The sequence below is a fragment of the Callionymus lyra genome, chromosome 17 (genome assembly GCF_982586985.1).
Source record: "Callionymus lyra chromosome 17, fCalLyr1.hap1.1, whole genome shotgun sequence".
NCBI lineage: Eukaryota > Metazoa > Chordata > Actinopteri > Syngnathiformes > Callionymidae > Callionymus > Callionymus lyra.
The window spans coordinates 23,312,474-23,332,473 of NC_141834.1; the positions used below are offsets into that span (position 1 = coordinate 23,312,474).

At 45.5% G+C, this 20,000-nt stretch overlaps 1 protein-coding gene across 1 annotated transcript in view; it reads right to left on the minus strand.

The window, feature by feature from the left end:
- Window positions 1–20,000, minus strand: part of LOC148063047 (CUB and sushi domain-containing protein 3-like) — a 414,667-nt gene that overhangs the window by 185,800 nt on the left and 208,867 nt on the right. The window contains exon 31 of the mRNA XM_087812099.1: window positions 17,272–17,388. Coding sequence (XP_087668225.1) covers window positions 17,272–17,388 — 117 coding nt within the window. The remainder of the gene's footprint in view (window positions 1–17,271; window positions 17,389–20,000) is intronic.

Here is a 20,000-nt window from a genome sequence, read left to right on the forward strand (position 1 = left end):
CCGATTAATTCAACACAGAAGCTCATGCTGCAGATGAAAGATCATCAGAGACCTCGAGAAACTGAAAACAAACAACTTTAGTTCCGTAAATTACTTTTCTCTGCAGCTTCATGTTCTTAAAAGTTACTCTGGACCAGAAGCGTCATAACTCAGAAAACATGAATGTTTAACCCTTTAAATGTCACACGATCCATTTTCCTGGTGTTTCTCTCAAAAGAAGGTGACGAGGGAGTTTTTCATGTTGTTCAAGTTTGCACGAGTGGGATTTAAACCCAGAACCACGGCTCGACGCTGTTACTCAGTGTTTTTAAGTCCCTGTTCCTCAGCCTGTGATTGGACCCGGCAGAACCCCCTCGGGGCGCCGGCGCCAACAAACACAAAGTCTGAGTCGACCTGATGCGGCGTCTGTTCGGAGGAAACAGTTAAAAGCTCTTATGGAGGCAAATAGTTGCTAAAGGGCAAGTGTGTCTCCACTGGTTTAGTGTCTCTTTGTGTTAGATGAAGTTCTCCAGCAGCAGGTCTGCACGAGGAACCGCTGGAGCGACCAAGAGACTTCACGCTTCCCTGGACCAACTAGGAGATGATTGACACCTTGTTTTTTTAGAACTTGGTTAGACAAACATGTCTTCACCAAAACATTCCCTTTGAAAACGTGTCACTTCTGTAGGAACTCATGTTCGCAAACGTCTACATTTTTCTTTAATGGCCTCATAATGCGTTTCTGATGGACACTCCAGGAGGTCCAGGAGGTCCACTCACCTAGAGAGTTCCCAAAAGGAACGCAACGAAGAAAACGATGGAAGGGATGATGGGTTTTTAAGATGCGATTAAAGCCAGAACTTTAGTCTTTTGATGTCGTCAGTATTGTTGTAGCGACTCATCCGTCCATCCATCTCACAGAAGAAGGAACGTCGGTTCTTCTCCTTCAGGAAGTGACCTTTGTATGTTCCCGGTCCATGTGTCTCAGTCTCTCAGGCTCTGTGTTGACGGTTCAGTGCTCCTGAGAAACATGTCCACTGGAGGAGGCTTGGTCCTCAGAGAACCTTGACCTGTGGTCAAATAAGATACACCGGGCCAGTGGATGGAAGACTGTGGATCCAGATGGTAATTCGACCCTTGAGCTAGTGTCTACAGCCAAGGATGGGATCTCCAGGTTCCCTGCCTTCGACCGCCCTGAACCTCCCAGTTGGTCTGGGAATGTCTTAGCTGATAATGAAGGTCTTGGTCTCCCTGCTGAAGATGCTGCCCCTGCGATCCTACTCCGGATAAGTGGAATAAAACGATGACAAGATGGTGGTTTGGGTCTAGTTTTGGTCTCGGACACAACAAACCTTCATCGTTGGTCCGAGATCAAAGTTGTGAGTTATCTTTGCAGACGTTTCACGTCATCTCCTTGCTAGATGTCCTACAGTGGATGAGCTGGTTTGAGGACAAGAGCCAACATTACAGATCTGACAAGCTCCAGATGTAGTCCTTCTCTTCGGGGTCGTACATCTCCTCCCACCGACCAGCGTGGAAGTGGGTTAATTAGACCACCCACGCCAGCATCCGAGCCGGAGTCAAGAGTAAATAAACATTAGTTGAGGTTATTTTCATATGTTTTCTCTTCAATTACCTTCGCTCCATAATTAAGTCTGATTACTTGTTGAATATGTACTTGTACGTAAATTTCACGCCCACACCAGTGAACACCGGGTTGTGTTTGCTAATCAACATTATTTTTCAAAACCCTAAACCCGTCGCTCAGACAACCGGACCACACATGCTCAGAATCCCACGATGCACTGCACCAGTCCAAGAGTGTTGGGAATATGACTTGGGTTTCAACTATCAGAGTCACCAACCATGACCAGTGTTCTAGGAGAGGGAGGCCTTCAAGTATCAAAACAACTTTATCTCCTGGAGAGAACTGGTCCGATGGTCAGAACAGTACCAGTGCACGATGTGGACCATCTACCCCGTTCCCAAGGTTCTCCTGCGGACAGGTTCCAAGGGCTGCAGTAAAGACACCTGGAACTAGTGTTAGATTAAAATTGTTATAAACGCCATATCTAAATGAATGCTAAAAGATAATCAACATATAAAGTACAATTTATTCGTTTTAATCTAAAAGCGGCAAAACTTTTGTCTGCACACATTCACAATCAACAATCTCACTGATTACTGGTTTGAGACGAGCTCGGATCAGAAGTATAGTCATGACACGGATATAGATTCAAACATTGTTTGCCTGCAAATCACACCTTAACATGTATATCAAAGAAGGAAGCCGGCGAGACCCCAGAGGGGGGGGAGCGAAAGACGGAAGACGAAGCCAGCGACACCCCAGGGGGGGAAGCAGAAAACAGGAAAAACAACGCCCACTACATGTGACCCCCGCCCGAGGACATTAGAACAATTATATTTACAGGAAGAGCTCCCTCAGCGGGTGACCGGTGACGCAGGGAACTCGAAAGAACAATTTGGCTGGAAAAGACGACCTACTGAGCGGGAAATTTGACTTAAATACAGCGAGCCTTCTACAGCTCAGGACTGTTCTGTCCGGGACTGTCAATCTGTGAAGTCGCCAGAAGAAGGGGGTCCGGCCTGATCGTTATAAGAAGATTGTATTTTCTTTGACTTGAAGCGGTGAATAAAGTGACCCGTACAGGCTCTGGATCGTTCATCTTTCTCCACAAATCGAAGTATAAGACTCGGGACGGATGTGACGTCATGTTTGATCCTTTAACTAGTCTGAGGGAATAGAAACTTGTTCACAGGTTAACTGGGCTCTAAAATATCTCCTGTGAGTCCTGGATCTGTGTGCAGGCATCCAGAAGACACCCTCACCAGAGTCGACTAGTGGCGAGCATTGGTACAATGTTGAGTCTCTCCTGGACGTGTTCAGTGGGTCGCTAACCAGAGCTTGTAACCAGTGCGTCACCCAGTGAGTGGTGAATCAGGATCAGAGATTCATGGTAAAGGAATGAAGAAAATGGCTATCGCTAATAGCATGGCTTGTGGCTACGCTGTAAACAATAGTTGATTATTGTTTAATCCTTTCGTTGATCTCTGCTCTTAGACTTCGCCCGACGCCGGAACCTCAAGATGGAGGCGTCCAGAACATTTCCACCTCGAAGGTAACTCTGGAAGTGGAAGATCTTGAATTCACAAACTAATATATAAAAATCTAAGGCTGTCCATTCACATGAAAGCAAAACTTACTACACTTGAGCGTCAGAATCCAGTGAATCGGGATCAATCACTTACGACGGCGATCACATGGATGAGCAGAGCATGAGTCATGAAAGGAAGAAAGGACTAGAAGAAGCAAACACTTGTGCACCACAAGCCAAGTCTGGCACTGAAATATAGATTTTCACTTCAAAGCTCGGTTCTTGGAGGCAGTAAATATTTCTCATCTTCTAATTACCCTCGTCCTCTTCTGTGACGGGGAACTGACGCTGCGACGCCCTCGCGTCTCTGTGGGCCGTAGATGCGACAGAATCCTTCTGAGGCCGTCATTGTCATGTGGGTCAACGGAACCAGGGACCGCTTAGAGTCGACTCTGACACCGGACATACCTTTGAGATAAAATCGCCTACAAATTAGCCCTTTTAATGTTCTAGTGATTCTATGGGACCCGAACACGCTGGAACGCCGAGGGAACGCCATCAAACTAATTTATACCAGACAATAAAAGGGTCGAAGATTGCAGCATAAAAAGCGAGCCAGCAAAGTGAGTAGCCAGAACCCGGAGTAAAGGTTCTTCTGGGTCGATCACAGACGTCAAAACATAATTTGCTTCTAAGATCTACACCCACCTTTTCGTTCCATCATCTTTCGGTGATTGCTACTGTACGCCGGCCGCCATAAATCTCTGGTCTGTAGTGGGTCCAGAACACTGCAGCTCCACTCCGACCCGGAGGAGAGAACCCATCACTCCTGCCTTGGCCTCTCTCCACCGGCTCTCATTCCGATTGAAATGAAATCCCAAATTATTTCTTGAACGATGCCTCGAGGCTACATTGGTCATCGTGACCAAAACAACAGACATTGGTTTCCTCCCTGCTGGACTCGACCTCATGTGACCCGGGTTATCTGGGGAGACTCAAGGGAGAAGCCACTTAGGACGACCTGGGCATCTTGATGACTGGGAGGTCAAACCAGTTACACGCTGCAGAGAACACAGTTGAGCGGGGATCACATGTTTTACCTGTAAGTGCTGGAGATGTTTAAACCCTGCGACTGTATTTATGTTAGTGAAAGAAAATTGACGACTAAACCTGATGCTGAGAAAATACCATAATTTTGCTTTGGATCAAACTCATAAAATGGCAAAGATGTTTAAAAATCGACATCCCAACCAGCCTCGACTGCGACGAGCACCCCTCGGTGAACTCCACGTTCCCTGAAAACATGAAACCTCAGGCGGTCGATAATGAAAATACTGTTTAAAAGTTTTCATTTCCATCTGCTTCCTCATTAAAAACACTAAAAACCTCAACAGTGTAACCGAGGATTGTGTTTGAAGCTCCAATTGTCACAGCTGTGCCTGGAAGACCGGCCCCCCAAGAACACGGTGTTTATGAGGGCCCCCGGCGATTCAAAGGTCCCTCAGGGGACAGTAGTTTAAACTTCTTCTCGTGGAGCAGAAGCGCGAGCATATGGTGCAGAGCTCGTGTTTTTCTACCTGTAAACAGGTTGGAACCGTCGGATGTTGCATCAGAAAACTGCGACTTTGCAACACAATGATGCAAATGTGTGTTTGTGAAGGTTGTGGAGGAGATAACACACTCCTTTGATCCGCTCGGAGTCATGCGGCGACTGTGGAGTCACTGCAAGTCCATGATGTTGCGTGTATTTAAAAATAATTACTTTCATTTTACAGTCATAACTCTTTACCTCATGTTAAAATATAAAATGAATAAAATATTAGAAACTATTTTTCTTTATTATTGACAAATTTCGAATAATTCTTCATTATATTAAACATAATTAATTTTAAATATATATTTATAATGTCTTTGAAAGGACGTATTAAACTGATATTGATTTATTATTTGTAATTATTTACTCCACATTAAAAATATGTTTTTCATGACAAATAGTTTTTCAATAAACTAAACATAATTCTTGTTACATTATATATATTTTTTTAATTGTCATTTAATAAGCAAAATTACAAAATAATATAAAAGTGTTTTGAGAAACATTTGCAAATTATTCTCAAACACTTCTCTCATATAAATGACTTACTTATAATTATAAAATACATTTAAATGTTTTCCTTCCATAATTTCGAAGGAATTGTCATGTTGTTTTATATAAATAGATATAAAAACAAAGAGAATATATGTCATGCAACATGTTTCGTGTTCTGTGTTCACGGGACGAGACCAAACGTGGATCCAAACTACAGAAATAACAGATATTTTTAAAGCATATTTTCATCAAATCATTTGAGCTGAAATCAGCTTTCAAACAACAACTCCTCAGCGCCTCCTGCTGCTCTGGACTAACGGCTCGTCTCCGCTCGACAAAGACGTGGATTAATATTCTGCGGATCCTGACACTTCCTAACAGCTCGTACGTGAACATACGAGAAGAAACCTGGGAGAATATGGGATCAGACAACATTAGCTCGTCGCTCCGACTCGCTCCTGTTTGTTCTCTGACGGCTTTTAAGTTGCGTCGGGATTCTTGATCAGTCCTGGGACGGCGTCCTCGGCTGTCAGACTCGCGGCTCTGAGATAGCATCGTTACGAGGAGGAGAAATGTCATCGCCTCACAAAGGCGCTCTCAGTCTTAGTCACCGCCGCCATTGGATGGAGCGAGCGAGCCTCAGACTCCGGATGGCGTTGTGTGTTTTCAATGGCCTGTGGGTGCAGTTGATGGATTATTGTAAACTCCTCTACGTGCTCGGGCGAGGAATCCCACAGTGGGATGTTGCCACGTCTGCGGCGGATTATCCTGCATATGGAAGCGGCTCCGGAGTGAGATGCTGTTCCGCCGGCTCATTAAACAGGTGTAACAACGCAGGCGACCACGCAAACATTTGCTTTGTGTTTACATTATTTATACGCCGGCACGTATGGAGGTTCATCGGTGCTTCGCAGTGGAGCGTCAGCGAGGCGCTAAATGACTCCTCATTACTGGCTCACGCTTTTATGTGTGAGGAAATTATTTGTGCATGGAGGGGTCACATCATCTTCTTCTCATGGTCATCAGGGGGGTCATCAGAGGGGGCAGTAGAGGGGTCATCAGAGGGGTCATCAGGGGGGGCAGTAGGTGGGCTCGCACCACTGCCTCCGTACAGGCCTCTGGTTTCCTCCCGCTGTCCAAGAACCGACAGACGTTGATCGACTACTTTGAATCCTCAGCAGAATGCTTGTCTCTGTGGGCTCTGACTGGATGGAGACGGTTTCTCCCGACCCTAACTAGCTGGGACAGGCTGCATAAGATGGTAGCATCTGTGACGCCAACAGTCTCTCACTGAAGCACAGTTTTGAAGGCCATCATGGAAATGGAGTCTTGACATGTTTCCCAAACCGCGGCGCTTTCACACTCACACTTCATATTTCAAGTACACAAGTGCATTCACACACTGAGCAGTGTGCGAAAATGTAGTGCACTATGCACACTCAAGCGCCTACAGACGTAGATGTGTAGAGGTAAGTCACTGACGACGCGTCTCCGGAGCAGATGCCGGCGTAAATGTCTCGAGAAAACACTCATTTTTACCACAGAACAACAACAATAACACAATGAAACACAACTTGTTTCTATTGTAGAGAATTGTTGTCAAGTGTCGACGATAGTGTTTCAACGACTGGTTTAAATCAGTGTTAAAAAGTAGAAGAAAAAGCTGTCGAGTCATTTCCTGTAAGTGTTCGATTTGAGACAGAACTACATTTGAGCACTGCACAAGTAAGTGCACTGTCTTACAGTGTACTGTAAAGCAGTGCACTTAGAGAAGTGAGTCGACCACACACTCAATTCACTATTTCAATTCACAAAATCTGAAAAAACGAATCTTCATGTCGCGTGCACGTGACATGAAGATTAGACTTTAGACTTTCTTTATTGTCATTGCACAGAAGAACACAGCAGTGAAAAACTGGCAACTAAATTTCAAGGCAAATTTCCCGTCCGGGAGGTCGTCTCTTTCCGGCCAAATGGTCCCTTTAACTTCCCTGTGTCCCGATCCCCCATTGAGAGACATCCTGATTTGTTTTCTTGTAATCTAATCATTCAAATGTTCTCGGTTTCCGTCTTTTATCCCCCCTTTCCCGGATGTGTCTTGCTTCGTTCTTTGATCTACGATTTAAGGTGTGATTGGCAGATAAACAGATGTTTTAAATAACTGGTGTCGTATCTAATCCTGATCCAAGCTTGTCTTGAACCAGTGGATCAGTCTGAGTGGATGTTGATTGTGAATGTGTAGTCAAACGTTTAAGCTCTTAGATCAAGCGAGTAATTTATACTTTATATTTTGATTATCTTTTAGCATTAATTTAAGTATGGCGTATACGTATAGTATATAATAATTTGAATCTAACAGAGTTCTAGACAAAGATGTTTATTCATTTTAATGTAGCGACTGGGGCTCAGTTGTCATCGTGAAGCTCGTCTGTAACGTCAAGATTGTGTTCACCTTCGTACGTCTACATGTCAGCGTCGTCCACGGAGCTTCGTTCCTACTTGTTACACGGAACAATTTCCAATCACATCCACCGCGGACGTGATTCAAAGAGAAGACGGTGAAGTAAGACGGCGCCGAGAAACCATCTCTCCTGCCCATGAATTATAGAAGAGCCTCTCGTCGTATTTGCTCGGCAGTGAGCGGGTCCTGGGAGATGGAGGGAGCTGACAGCATACACAAGGCTCATTTAGAGAAAGCACAAGTATTGTATGTCAGCACAGACACATATATTTTTCATGAGCCATTATCACGGCGAGATTGAATTAGTGGCATCGGCAGGGGACGTGTGACTACATCTCTCAGCCACTCGTGCTGCCTTCAGGGTCTGACTTCATAAATCTTCCACGGAAACACAAGAACAACTTGAAGTTGAGGAAATACTGGACTGCTGAAGAAGCTCTGCTGCAGGAAAACCACGGATAATATGACATTTTACTCTTTCTTACACGTATCCAGGTTCTTGTTTTTTAATATACACGGTCAGTAAGTCCATGGAGTCCATGCATCTCCACTCCTGACCACAAGCTGGAGAAGATGCAGCAGCTTCTGCAGGACAGTCGAGCAGCAACAGGCTCGTAACAACCATCCATGCGACCCGTTACTGAATATTGTGGAACAGAAACTTGTGTCCAATCATCACCTCTTCCTGAAATCTGTTGTTATTCCAGCGAACGGAAATATAAATGATAAAAGTACAGAACCGTCTTGGCGGAGGTAATACATCATAAACACAGTCGTATTTAAAGGTAAAGATTGATACTGTTACTGTTACTAATACTTTCACTTCCACACCAGTTCATGGACAATATTTATTTTAAAAAGTTCAGTTCTAACTAATAGAACCTGACACTAGACATGGTAAAAATCTTTACTTTCATTTTCTCAGCTACGGTGAATTTCCACTCAAAGATGTTTTCTTTATGAAAGATCATCCAGAGCAAAATAACTCTTGCTAACAAGTAACAAGTAACTCTGACATCACAGTCTTGTTCACTTCAGTGTTTCTTCGTGAAAATCCACAGATCACTGAGGGAAGTGAAATTGAAGATGGCGTCGCAGACTCTACCTGGTCGGTTCCATTTCTCTTGAGCTTATTTTGAGTCAGAAAATCAGAAATCCTTTGTTGCCAGTGATGTCAGAACTAAACAGGAATTTGGAAAAAGTGAGTCGATCACATTTGCAAGTATATTATAAGTATAGTATTACGATAGTGTTTCTTTAGATTCTGTAAAACATATTCCTGTGATGTGTTTACAACACTGGCAAGAAAACTTTGTGATTCTGATTCTGTTGAATGTTTCGATTCCCTGTACAACCGAACCTGAGTCGTAGTCACAAAAGTCTTCCATACGCCCCCTAGTGGTGACGCTCCTACAGTACCAGGTTGTTTTTCCATTGTTCCAAAAAAAAGAGGATGAGGAGAATTTTGTGACGAAGCTAAATTAGGATTCAAGAAAACTTAAAATAAAGTAGAGTTTCGTAGTGAGTGTTAAATGTTGCCAGTTACATTGTAAAAATTGTTATTTTCCTGTAAATATAATTGAGACGCTTGACTCCATAGTTCGACTCCATAGTTCGACTCCAGAGTTCGACTCCAGACTTCGACTCCAGAGTTTGACTCCATAGTTCGACTCCAGAGTTCGACTCCAGAGTTCGACTCCATAGTTCGACTCCATAGTTCGACTCCAGATTTCGACTCCAGAGTTCGACTCCAGACTTCGACTCCAGAGTTTGACTCCATAGTTCGACTCCAGAGTTCGTCTCCAGAGTTCGACTCCATAGTTCGACTCCATAGTTCGACTCCATAGTTCGACTCCAGATTTCGACTCCAGAGTTCGACTCCAGACTTCGACTCCAGAGTTTGACTCCATAGTTCGACTCCAGAGTTCGACTCCAGAGTTCGACTCCAGAGTTCGACTCCAGAGTTCGACTCCAGACTTCATCTCCAGAGTTTGACTCCAGAGTTCGACTCCATAGTTCGACTCCCGCCGTCAAAGTGACGTCGATCATGCGGCGAAGCTGCAACATTAAAAAAAAACTCGCCGTTAAGAGCTTTTTTATGGAGCCGTGAGCGACACACTTAAAGCTCCGTCTTTTACATTTATGCACTTTTCGGTCAATTTGCATCTGCGGCGTGAGGCGGGAAGCGAGTCCCGGCCTTGAGGGGACACGTCCAAGGGTCTGGATAATGGAATATGAGATGAAGCTGTGAATTAAAGCAACAGGCGTGATGCGGCACAATGTGTTAGGAGGAAGAAAAAGGTGCTGGAAGACGTCCCAGCTAGTCAGGGGAAAAGGGGCAGACACCACGGACGGACCACCAGTCCTTCGAGACACACGATGACGGATACAAAGTTTGTAAGTAAGTAAGTAAGTAAGTAATATTTATTTATACAGCGCTTTTCCAGACCAGGGTCACAAAGCGCTTAAACAATCAAAACAATATTCAATAAAGTATATACTTTAAAGATCAAGATAAAACTGATAACACAACAGGAGTTCCAGAAAATCAAGGAAAAGCCTGAACGAATAAAAATGTTTTAAGATGTTTCTTGAAGGAGTCAGTAGATCATCAAACACAGATGTTTCTTGAAGGAGTCAGTAGATCATCAAACACAGAGATGCTTCCAAAGCTTAGGAGCAACAGTCTGTTCAGGAACCATCAGTAGATTCTGATCCACAGACCTCAGAGCCCGAGCTGGGGTGTAAGTCTGGATCAGATCACTGATGGAAGGTCTGACCATGAATAGATCTGAAAGTAAGAACCAGAATTTTAAAATGGTCCTGAAAGAAACTAGCAGCCAGTGAAGAGTTTGAAGGAGAAATGTGAGTTCTTCTACTAGAGCAGCCAGTGAAGAGTTTGAAGGAGAAATGTGAGTTCTTCTACTAGAGCAGCTCAGAATTCTGGCTGCAGAGTTTAGTATGAACTGCAGGCGAGACACATCCTTCTTGTTAAGACATGAAAACAAACTGTTACAATAGTCCAGACGAGAAGATACAAACGCATGGATTATAAGATCCAGATCATGTTGTGACAACATTTTCCTAAATTTTGAGATTTTTCTCAGTTGAAGGAAACAGTTTCCGGTCAGTTTTCTTCAGTGTTGAACAAGAGACATGTCTTTATCAATGTTTTCTTTCTTTCTTTTGTAGTCGCTGGTTCACCACTTAATGTCCTTGAGTGACACCATGGGGTCCAAAGGGGTTTTGCAGCCGTGCTGGGATCTCATTACCGGTGGCACCTGTGAGGTACTCACGAGGATCACACTCCAGACACCAGGACGAAGAAGTGCTGCACGAGGTGTGAGGTCTGGTGTGTCGTGTTCTCCGCCTCGGGCTCAATCTCACTCTCCAGTGAACTGACGAGTCAACAATGAGTCCCCGGGGCCACGTCTGTGTGAAGACTCTCAGCGGTACTTACTGTAGCTGCCCTCATTACAAGTCATCATCGGCCTCCATCGTCTGTGTCTCTCACACACACTTCTAGTCAGAGAATCATCATCAACGTCTCTCCAGAACCTTCTCGTGACGCCGCAGTCATATCCATGTATCAACAGGTTCCATTACTGTCGTTGTCATGTTCTACAGAAACCTTCGCTCGCGTCGGCCCTGGGACCTCCTCCCGATTAGCCAACCAGGGAGGCACCGAAGAAGAAGCTGGAGCGCCCTGAGGACAGAACCCCCGACACCAGCAGATCAATGTTGAGCAGTAAAGATGTCCAGAGCTGAACACCAGGAAACAAAACGAGCCCTGAGCGTCTGGCACGACATGAGTTAGTGAACAAACTCATCAGTTACATCGAATACGTTCTGGTCTTTGAAAACCGAGGCTGCAGTGATTTACGATTCCTGTGTTAATAAGTTTGACGTCACATCGTCAACGTTCGTGATTCGCGATCATCCTGTTGGACTGACATCTACGATAAACCAATGACGCCAAAGATATATTTCCATACACTTTCATAATTGTGTCATAATTACTTCACTCTATTTTGGTTGAATTAATAGAAATTAAAAAGTTAAAATCTGTCCAAACATCAGCTTTAAAAGCTGCTTTAGTCCACTGTATCCTCTCATCCTCAGTCATTGGAAGGATTTTGCGGGATTTCAATGTTCCTTTAGCTGCGGAGGATGTAATGACTGCTGCCATCTAGAGGCCAGAAGTTGAATTGCAACACAAAAATGAACAAATACCTTAAATATTTATAGGTTGATTATAATAATAAAAAAGGATTCTACAGAAATATAGAGAACATGTCTTGAATATTCCAGAAGCCGAAAATGTTGAGACGCAATGCATCAACATTCTGGTCATGATTTGATAGAAAGCAAAACAATTTCTGAAACTCTTGATTAAAAAGTAAATTTAAGATTATTCCCTTTACAGTTCAGTACCTGGACCTTTAAACCGTCAGCAGGAGAATCAAGTCCTGAAAGGTGTCACATGATCCGTCTGGACAGGGTCGACGGTCCCGGGTCATGAACGCCCTGAAGGAGGCGCCGTCAACTCCACGAGCGACTCCACTGTGGCGCCGCTAAATGAGCCAAGTCAAGCAAATGTGTAATAGCTGCAAAACATCCAAAAAAAAGCTCATAATTGACTAGTCGCAATCTCCAGTCCGATCTTAATGGAAATTTGGGATTAATTAGCGCCTTACATCCATTAGTTCCTTTCAAAGGTTATCGACGAAATGATTATATCCCCTGAAGGGAGAAACTTTGACTCGATTATTGCTTCCATGAAATGATTACATTTAAATAAAATGGTAATTATTTATCTCATTTGTCACGGCTAACTTTAATTCAAGCCTCAACGTGACACATCATTCCAGGATGGAGAACGACTCCCGGATCGGAGAAGGATTTTTAAGGCCAGTTCCCCGTGGGATGGGTCTGAGGTGGTCCTTAGGGGCTCCTCGTTTGTCAAGCTTGACCCTACCAGGGACATGGAGCCCATAGTAGGCTCTTCTAGGGGGTCCTGGTTCTTACCAGGGGTAAGAAGCATTTCCATGTGGTAGAGGCTCGGAGAAGTGCGTTGAAAAGACTCCGTTAAAGTGTCTTGAACATCTGATACGACCCCCCGGGAAGATCTAGATTTTTAGAATTTTAGTTCCCGAAGAAGACCTCCTGAGACCTCCTGAGGGATCAGTAAAGTTCTACCTAACCTAACCTAACCTAGATCATGAAGCTGGTTAGAGGAACGTCTGGACTTCCTGCTGAATCTGCTGCCCCCGTGACTCCACACGTCACCATGGTAACGACCTTCCACCGCCTCCCAGGGTTCAGAGGTGCGACTCCACAAACCGACTTTAACTACCAGATGAGGAGAGGAGTGGGTTTATGAACTCAACCACGGAGGTTTATTCAGTCCCTGGAGGCCGGCACTGTGTTTCCTTCTGTCAGAGCCGGAATATTTAATCACATTTTTATTCTGCTCCTGTTATATTTCTCCGCAGTGGCTGTTCTTAAATCACAAAAAGCCAAAGCAAACAGAATAAAGCAGGCTAACCGCGCAACAATAGGAATCCTGATGAGCTCTGTATGTACGTATGTTTGCAAAGCAGCGCCCGAGGTGCCATGAATTATGCATTTCTCCGGGAGATGAAGCAAAACCACATGGTTGTGGTTTGAAAAACGACCGGCGACATTATTTCTGACAGAATAATTAAACATTAAAGGCTAAGACAGATGCACACGGGCTTTAATGACACCTGAAAGTAAATAAGTGGAGTTCACAGATGATGTACGAGTCGGAGCCGCTCGGAAGTGACGGCTGCCAGAAGAAGAAGTGAGACGTAAGGAACGTCGCCGACTCGTTTTTATCATCTTTTTTATCACCTTTTTTATCTAGAGTTTGCTGCGCCACTGCTAACTGTACCTGCAGCGCTAAGTGAGCGCTAAGTGAGGCTACCTCGTCCTGCGGTGGTTCACGAGCGTTTCAGGTGACGGAGAACTTGGCAGGAGGTTTTGTTGGATCTTCAAACATGTTTGAGGGGGTCCAGGATCAGGACCATGTCACCGTCGGCACATGGACGGTTCATGAGTTATCATAGGATTCCATGATCCGTTCACTCTCCAGATCTCCCTAGAGCTCAGTGAGAAGACAGCAGGACCTTGATTTCTCCACCGCAGCAGATCGATCTCAGTAATGGCAGGTGTTTTGACCTGGTCTCCACCTAGAACTCAGCCTTTATCAGCCCCACCCAGCGAGGGCCAGTTGGTTCCGGACGAGCAGCGACAAGAGAACACACAGCGAGTGAACTTTACTGGAGTGTGCGTCATTCTTTTTGTGAACTTTTCAAAGTCGCTGAACTTTCGGTTGATATTCTTCCAGATATAGAAAGAGTCCTGGAACCATCGGAGCAGTTCTGAGGACCTTCTGACGCCGGTGTCAACATCACACACTCATGTGTGGCTCTGACACAGCGGAGACGCAAAGGTTGTCGGAGCGACTCCGTGACGTAAAACGACGATGACAGATGACAGATGACAGATGACAGATGACAGATGACAGCGCTCGAGGGGCTGAGGTTCCTGGTCCTTCCACCAGACTTGTATCGTGATGGGATCCATCAAGATTATGTTTGTTTATCTATTACTGGATCATGCTTCACATTTATTTCTTCATCTTCGGCGTCAACACTGCATGTTCACAGGTCCCTTTCATTTGCTAGTCATTATATCTTGCTTCCACAGGGGCCACGAGGACCCGCCCACCTGACACCGCCTGACAGCGTCACCAGCAGGTGGTTGCCAGAACCTTCCACTTCTGAGACTCCACGCATGTCATCGCGTTAAAAGTGGTTCCACCTAATGATGCGGAAAAACTGCTTATTTTAGGCGCGTCTGAGCAGGAGGTGTCGTGTCAGAACCGAGGAGATCTGAGGACGAGATGTTCCTCCAGGTTCACACCAGGGAAGGAATCGTTAGAGAACCTTGAACCTGAAGACCTGACTCCAGATTCATCGTTTCTTCAGCGACACGTGAGTCCATACAAGACGATGATGAACACAACGTGCCTGTCATGACACATGAAAACAACACAACTCTGTGCGAGAAGGTAAAGACACATAAACAGTTATAGATTATTTTTAAATAATTGATCAATGTCGCACCAGGAAGAGATTCAGGACATTCTTGTCTGTCTGCTGGCGTGGGAACACCTCGGGGTCCCAGACAATGCCTGTGTGTCATGTTAAAGCTGCTGCCTTGAGGCCCCGGCTCCCGAAAGCCAACGAAGATGGTCATGAGAAGATGAATTAAATCATTTTACAAATATTTACGATCATTTAAAAACGATTGAATCACATCTTCACGTCAACATTGAAGAATCATTAAGAATCAAAGTTAATTAACGATATCGTGGATTCGTCAAATACAAACTTTCTTAAATAAAAACCCTGATGAGTGTCATGATCGTGAAAATGTGACCAGATCAGGAAAAAAAACTCTTTTTTTTTAACTCAAATACTTTCAGCAAACGCTGATAAAACGCAGCGATAAATCTCTGGTTTTATTTTTAATATCCAACTCTGAGCGAGATCACTTTTATTGATCTCCCTGTAAGCAGAAGAGAAATAAAAAGCTTGTTTTACACGCGGCGGTCGTCGAGTGGATAAGAGAGAATTTACGGCTCTGGCTGGAGTTCACATTGCTCTTGTAAAACCTCAGCCACATAAATTGGATGATACAGAAGTTTGTGTCGCAGGAGCCGCAGTCCTGGATCTTCCCGGCGCTCCACTGCGGCGGCGAATCCCACTTGTTTTGCACGAGTCGCTCGGAAAATATATACATTTCCACTTAAGGCGCGGCGCGAGTGTTTGTCATTAGTGCGACTCTGCGACGGCCTCCGCGGCCCTGAACACATTCCCGGCGCCGAGGCGAGGACGCGGCGCCTCGTACACTCCATTACGCTTTTGTGGGCAGTTAAAGCTGGCGCCGGCGCCGCCATGTAATATTTATAGAAACTTGAAGAATCCTGGGGGTTCGGCACCTCGTGAGCGCAGGGAAGTGGCGCCGGCGGATCCCGGCTGTCAGAGAAGATCATCACAGCCAGTGTTAATCTGCGATACAAAAGTGGTTTACGTGAAGGTCTCGTGGAGATCAGCCCTGAATTATAGATGTGAGGCGTCGACACACTTTCATATTCCTCAATCCCTCCCGAGATCTACGGCTCATGATCCAATTATGAGGTTTTAGGTTCGCACTCGAGTGCAAGTGGCCTTCAGGATCTGTGATCCCAGCTAGCCAGGTGACAGCTGGTGGACACCCTGGACTCAGAGAAGAGGTCACAGGTGCAATTCCCCACATTTACTATACTCTCTCCTAGACTTCTTCTATTAATCTGCTCCAGGATCAGGTCGGTGTAGATCTGGGAAATACTTTATCAAACTATTGTGAGAAGATCAATCTAGAAACTCAACGTCTCTGTCAAGGGTCGGCATCTTCTGCTCTTATTCTCAGAGTAATCTGGTCCTTGTAGAGTTGAGAGCAAACATGTACGGTCGCGAACCGTGTTCTCTTGTCTTCGTCCAAAAATAAACTTCTATAAGCATTTTTTTTCGTCTGTGACGTCCATCTTCAACCTCCGATATGAAAGGGAGTTCTGGGTGAACGATCCTTTTAGAACTTCACCACTGAGTCTGACTTTACGAAGACATCGTTTCTTTCACAGCAACAGCTGTTACTGCAACGAACACACAGACGGTCGCGCTTCCATCCAAGAGGAAACTCCTGGAATTGTCTGAACGACCTCCAGGTGCTTCTGGACGTTACGGTAGTTGATCTTTCTAATGGTCTCAACCCACCCCCATGTCAACTCCATCAGGGAACCAGCTCAAGAAATTGCGTCGTCTTTGGGTTTTCTTACATAGTTTTCTCAACATACTTCACGAGCAGAGACGAACTTATGTTAGCATCAGGTCAAGACTTCTTTCAAACTGGTCTTACTGTTCTTTCTCTTTATTTCTCTTTGTTCTTGTTCGGAATTTTATGAATAATTGCTGTATTGCTGTGTCTAATTGGAAAAAATCAATTTCCCGAAGGAGACCTCCTGAGGGATCAATAAAGTTCTACCTAACCTAACCTAACCTAACCTAACCTAACCTAACCTAACCTAACCTAACCTAACCTAACCTAACCTAACCTAACCTAACCTAACCTAACCTAAGAGCACCACTAGATCTCCAGTCCATGCCTCCTCCTCTTGGACGGACCAGGAACACCTGACCAGGTAGGAACCCAGTAGACACTCAGAGAACCGGACTCTCATCAGAGCCTCTCATATCAATATCTCAACCATCACTAGATCTTTCCTTCAACATCGTCGTCGTAACAAAACAATCTTCCTCTCGAGCCCAGAAGAAAAAACGTCCAACAAACCGGGAGCGTCGAGAGTCGCTCGACGGAACTTTATGGTTTCTGGCCTCGGCACAAATAAAACACACGGCAAGTGTTTTGTTTTACGGACTCTGTCACCCGTGAAGAGCTTCATCTCGTCCTCCCGTCCCGGGATAACGGAGAGCAGCAGATATCTCTGGCTCGAGGCAGACTTCCCACAATGCACCGGGAGATGTGGACGCGCTCACCGTAGTCGCCCGGCACGAAGATGTCGTAGACGCAGCTCTGGCCCTGGGTGTAGTTGCGAGGGTAGTTGGGCGACAGGACGGTGCCCTCGGAGCCGGTGAGGTGACCTCCACAGGGAGCTGAGGAGACACAAGAAGATACCATCAGACCCAGAGCTCGGGTTCAAACGCGACACGTCGACCGTGAACTCGCCGCTGCTGACAAATGGAATTTGAGTCGCGCAGGAAAATAATCCGACTTCTGAAGGACTCTGAGGGGATGTTCCGGGAGTGGCTTCGGAAAAGTAAGTTAGTGTTTTAAAGGGTGGAATCCAACCGGGAGTCGAGTCAGAAAACACAGAACAAGATTGTTCCGCCTCAGCAGACACAACATAGTTCTGTGACTCCAGGAAAACATTCACTTAACGTCACTTTCCTTCTGGGGAACAAATTATTACAACAAGAAACGAAACAAATAATACATGAAACAAATAGAAGTTTAACATGAAGATATAGAATGAAAAAAACATCATGAAACTGTGTTTTAGCTCCTGTGGTACTGGACAATACTACACATGTATACTTGTTACTACACTATCACAACACCAGAGTCAAGTACTGGACAATACTACACATGTATACTTGTTACTACACTATCACAACACCAGAGTCAAGTACTGGACAATACAACACATGTATACTTGTTACTACACTATCACAACACCAGAGTCAAGTACTGGACAATACTACACATATATACTTGTTACTACACTATCACAACACCAGAGTCAAGTACTGGACAATACTATACATGTATACTTGTTACTACACTATCACAACACCAGAGTCAAGTACTGGACAATACTACACATATATACTTATTACTAAACTATCACAACACCAGAGTCAAGTACTGGACAATACTACACATGTATACTTGTTACTACACTATCACAACACCAGAGTCAAGTACTGGACAATACTACACATGTATACTTGTTACTACACTATCACAACACCAGAGTCAAGTACTGGACAATACTACACATATATCCTTGTTACTACACTATCACAATACCAAAGTCAAGTACTGGACAATACTACACATATATACTTGTTACTACACTATCACAACACCAGAGTCAAGTACTGAACAATACTATACATATATACTTGTTACTACACTATCACAACACCAGAGTCAAGTACTGGACAATTCTACACATATATACTTGTTACTACACTATCACAACACCAGAGTCAAGTACTGGACAATACTACACATATATACTTGTTACTACACTATCACAACACCAGAGTCAAGTACTGGACAATACTACACATATATACTTGTTACTACACTATCACTATATATATTGCCAGTGTGTAGTGATATTCTTCACGAAACACACGCTTGTATCACTGAATAATGAAACTGTCTAAACAGCCGTCGATCTCTAGGTAAATATATTTTTGATTGACAACTTTAAATGTCAATTCATTTGAAAGTTTACCTCCAACCAACCCTCGTCTTACTCCCCCTCAGTGAACTCATCAATTTAGCCGTGTGCGTTTCACATATTTTAACTCATCCACAAACACAACTGAGACGTTGGTGGTGTTACTGGTGGACTGACCCCCTGAGATGGTGGACTGACTCCCTGAGATGGTGGACTGACCCCCTGAGATGGTGGACTGACTCCCTGAGATGGTGGACTGACCCCCTGAGATGGTGGACTGACCCCCTGAGATGGTGGACTGACCCCCTGAGATGGTGGACTGACCCCCTGAGATGGTGGACTGACCCCCTGAGATGGCCGACTGACCCCCTGAGATGGTGGACTGACCCCCTGAGATGGTGGACTGACCCCCTGAGATGGTGGACTGACCCCCTGAGATGGTCGACTGACCCCCTGAGATGGTTGACTGACCCCCTGAGATGGTGGACTGACCCCCTGAGATGGTCGACTGACCCCCTGAGATGGTGGACTGACCCCCTGAGATGGTGGACTGACCCCCTGAGATGGTGGACTGACCCCCTGAGATGGTCCACTGACCCCCTGAGATGGTGGACTGACCCCCTGAGATGGTCGTCTGACCCCCTGAGATGGTGGACTGACCCCCTGAGATGGTGGACTGCCCCTTGTGATGGTGGACTGACCCCCTGAGATGGTGGACTGACCCCCTGAGATGGTGGACTGACCCCCTGAGATGGTGGACTGACCCCCTGAGATGGTGGACTGACCCCCTGAGATGGTCGACTGACCCCCTGAGATGGTGGACTGACCCCCTGAGATGGTCGTCTGACCCCCTGAGATGGTGGACTGACCCCCTGAGATGGTGGACTGCCCCTTGTGATGGTGGACTGACCCCCTGAGATGGTGGACTGACCCCCTGAGATGGTGGACTGACCCCCTGAGATGGTGGACTGACCCCCTGAGATGGTCGACTGACCCCCTGAGATGGTGGACTGACCCCCTGAGATGGTCCACTGACCCACTGAGATGGTCGACTGACCCCCTGAGATGGTGGACTGACCCCCTGAGATGGTCGACTGACCCCCTGAGATGGTGGACTGACCCCCTGAGATGGTGGACTGACCCCCTGAGATGGTGGACTGACCCCCTGAGATGGTGGACTGACCCCCTGAGATGGTGGACTGACCCCCTGAGATGGTGGACTGACCCCCTGAGATGGTGGACTGACCCCCTGAGATGGTCGACTGACCCCCTGAGATGGTGGACTGACCCCCT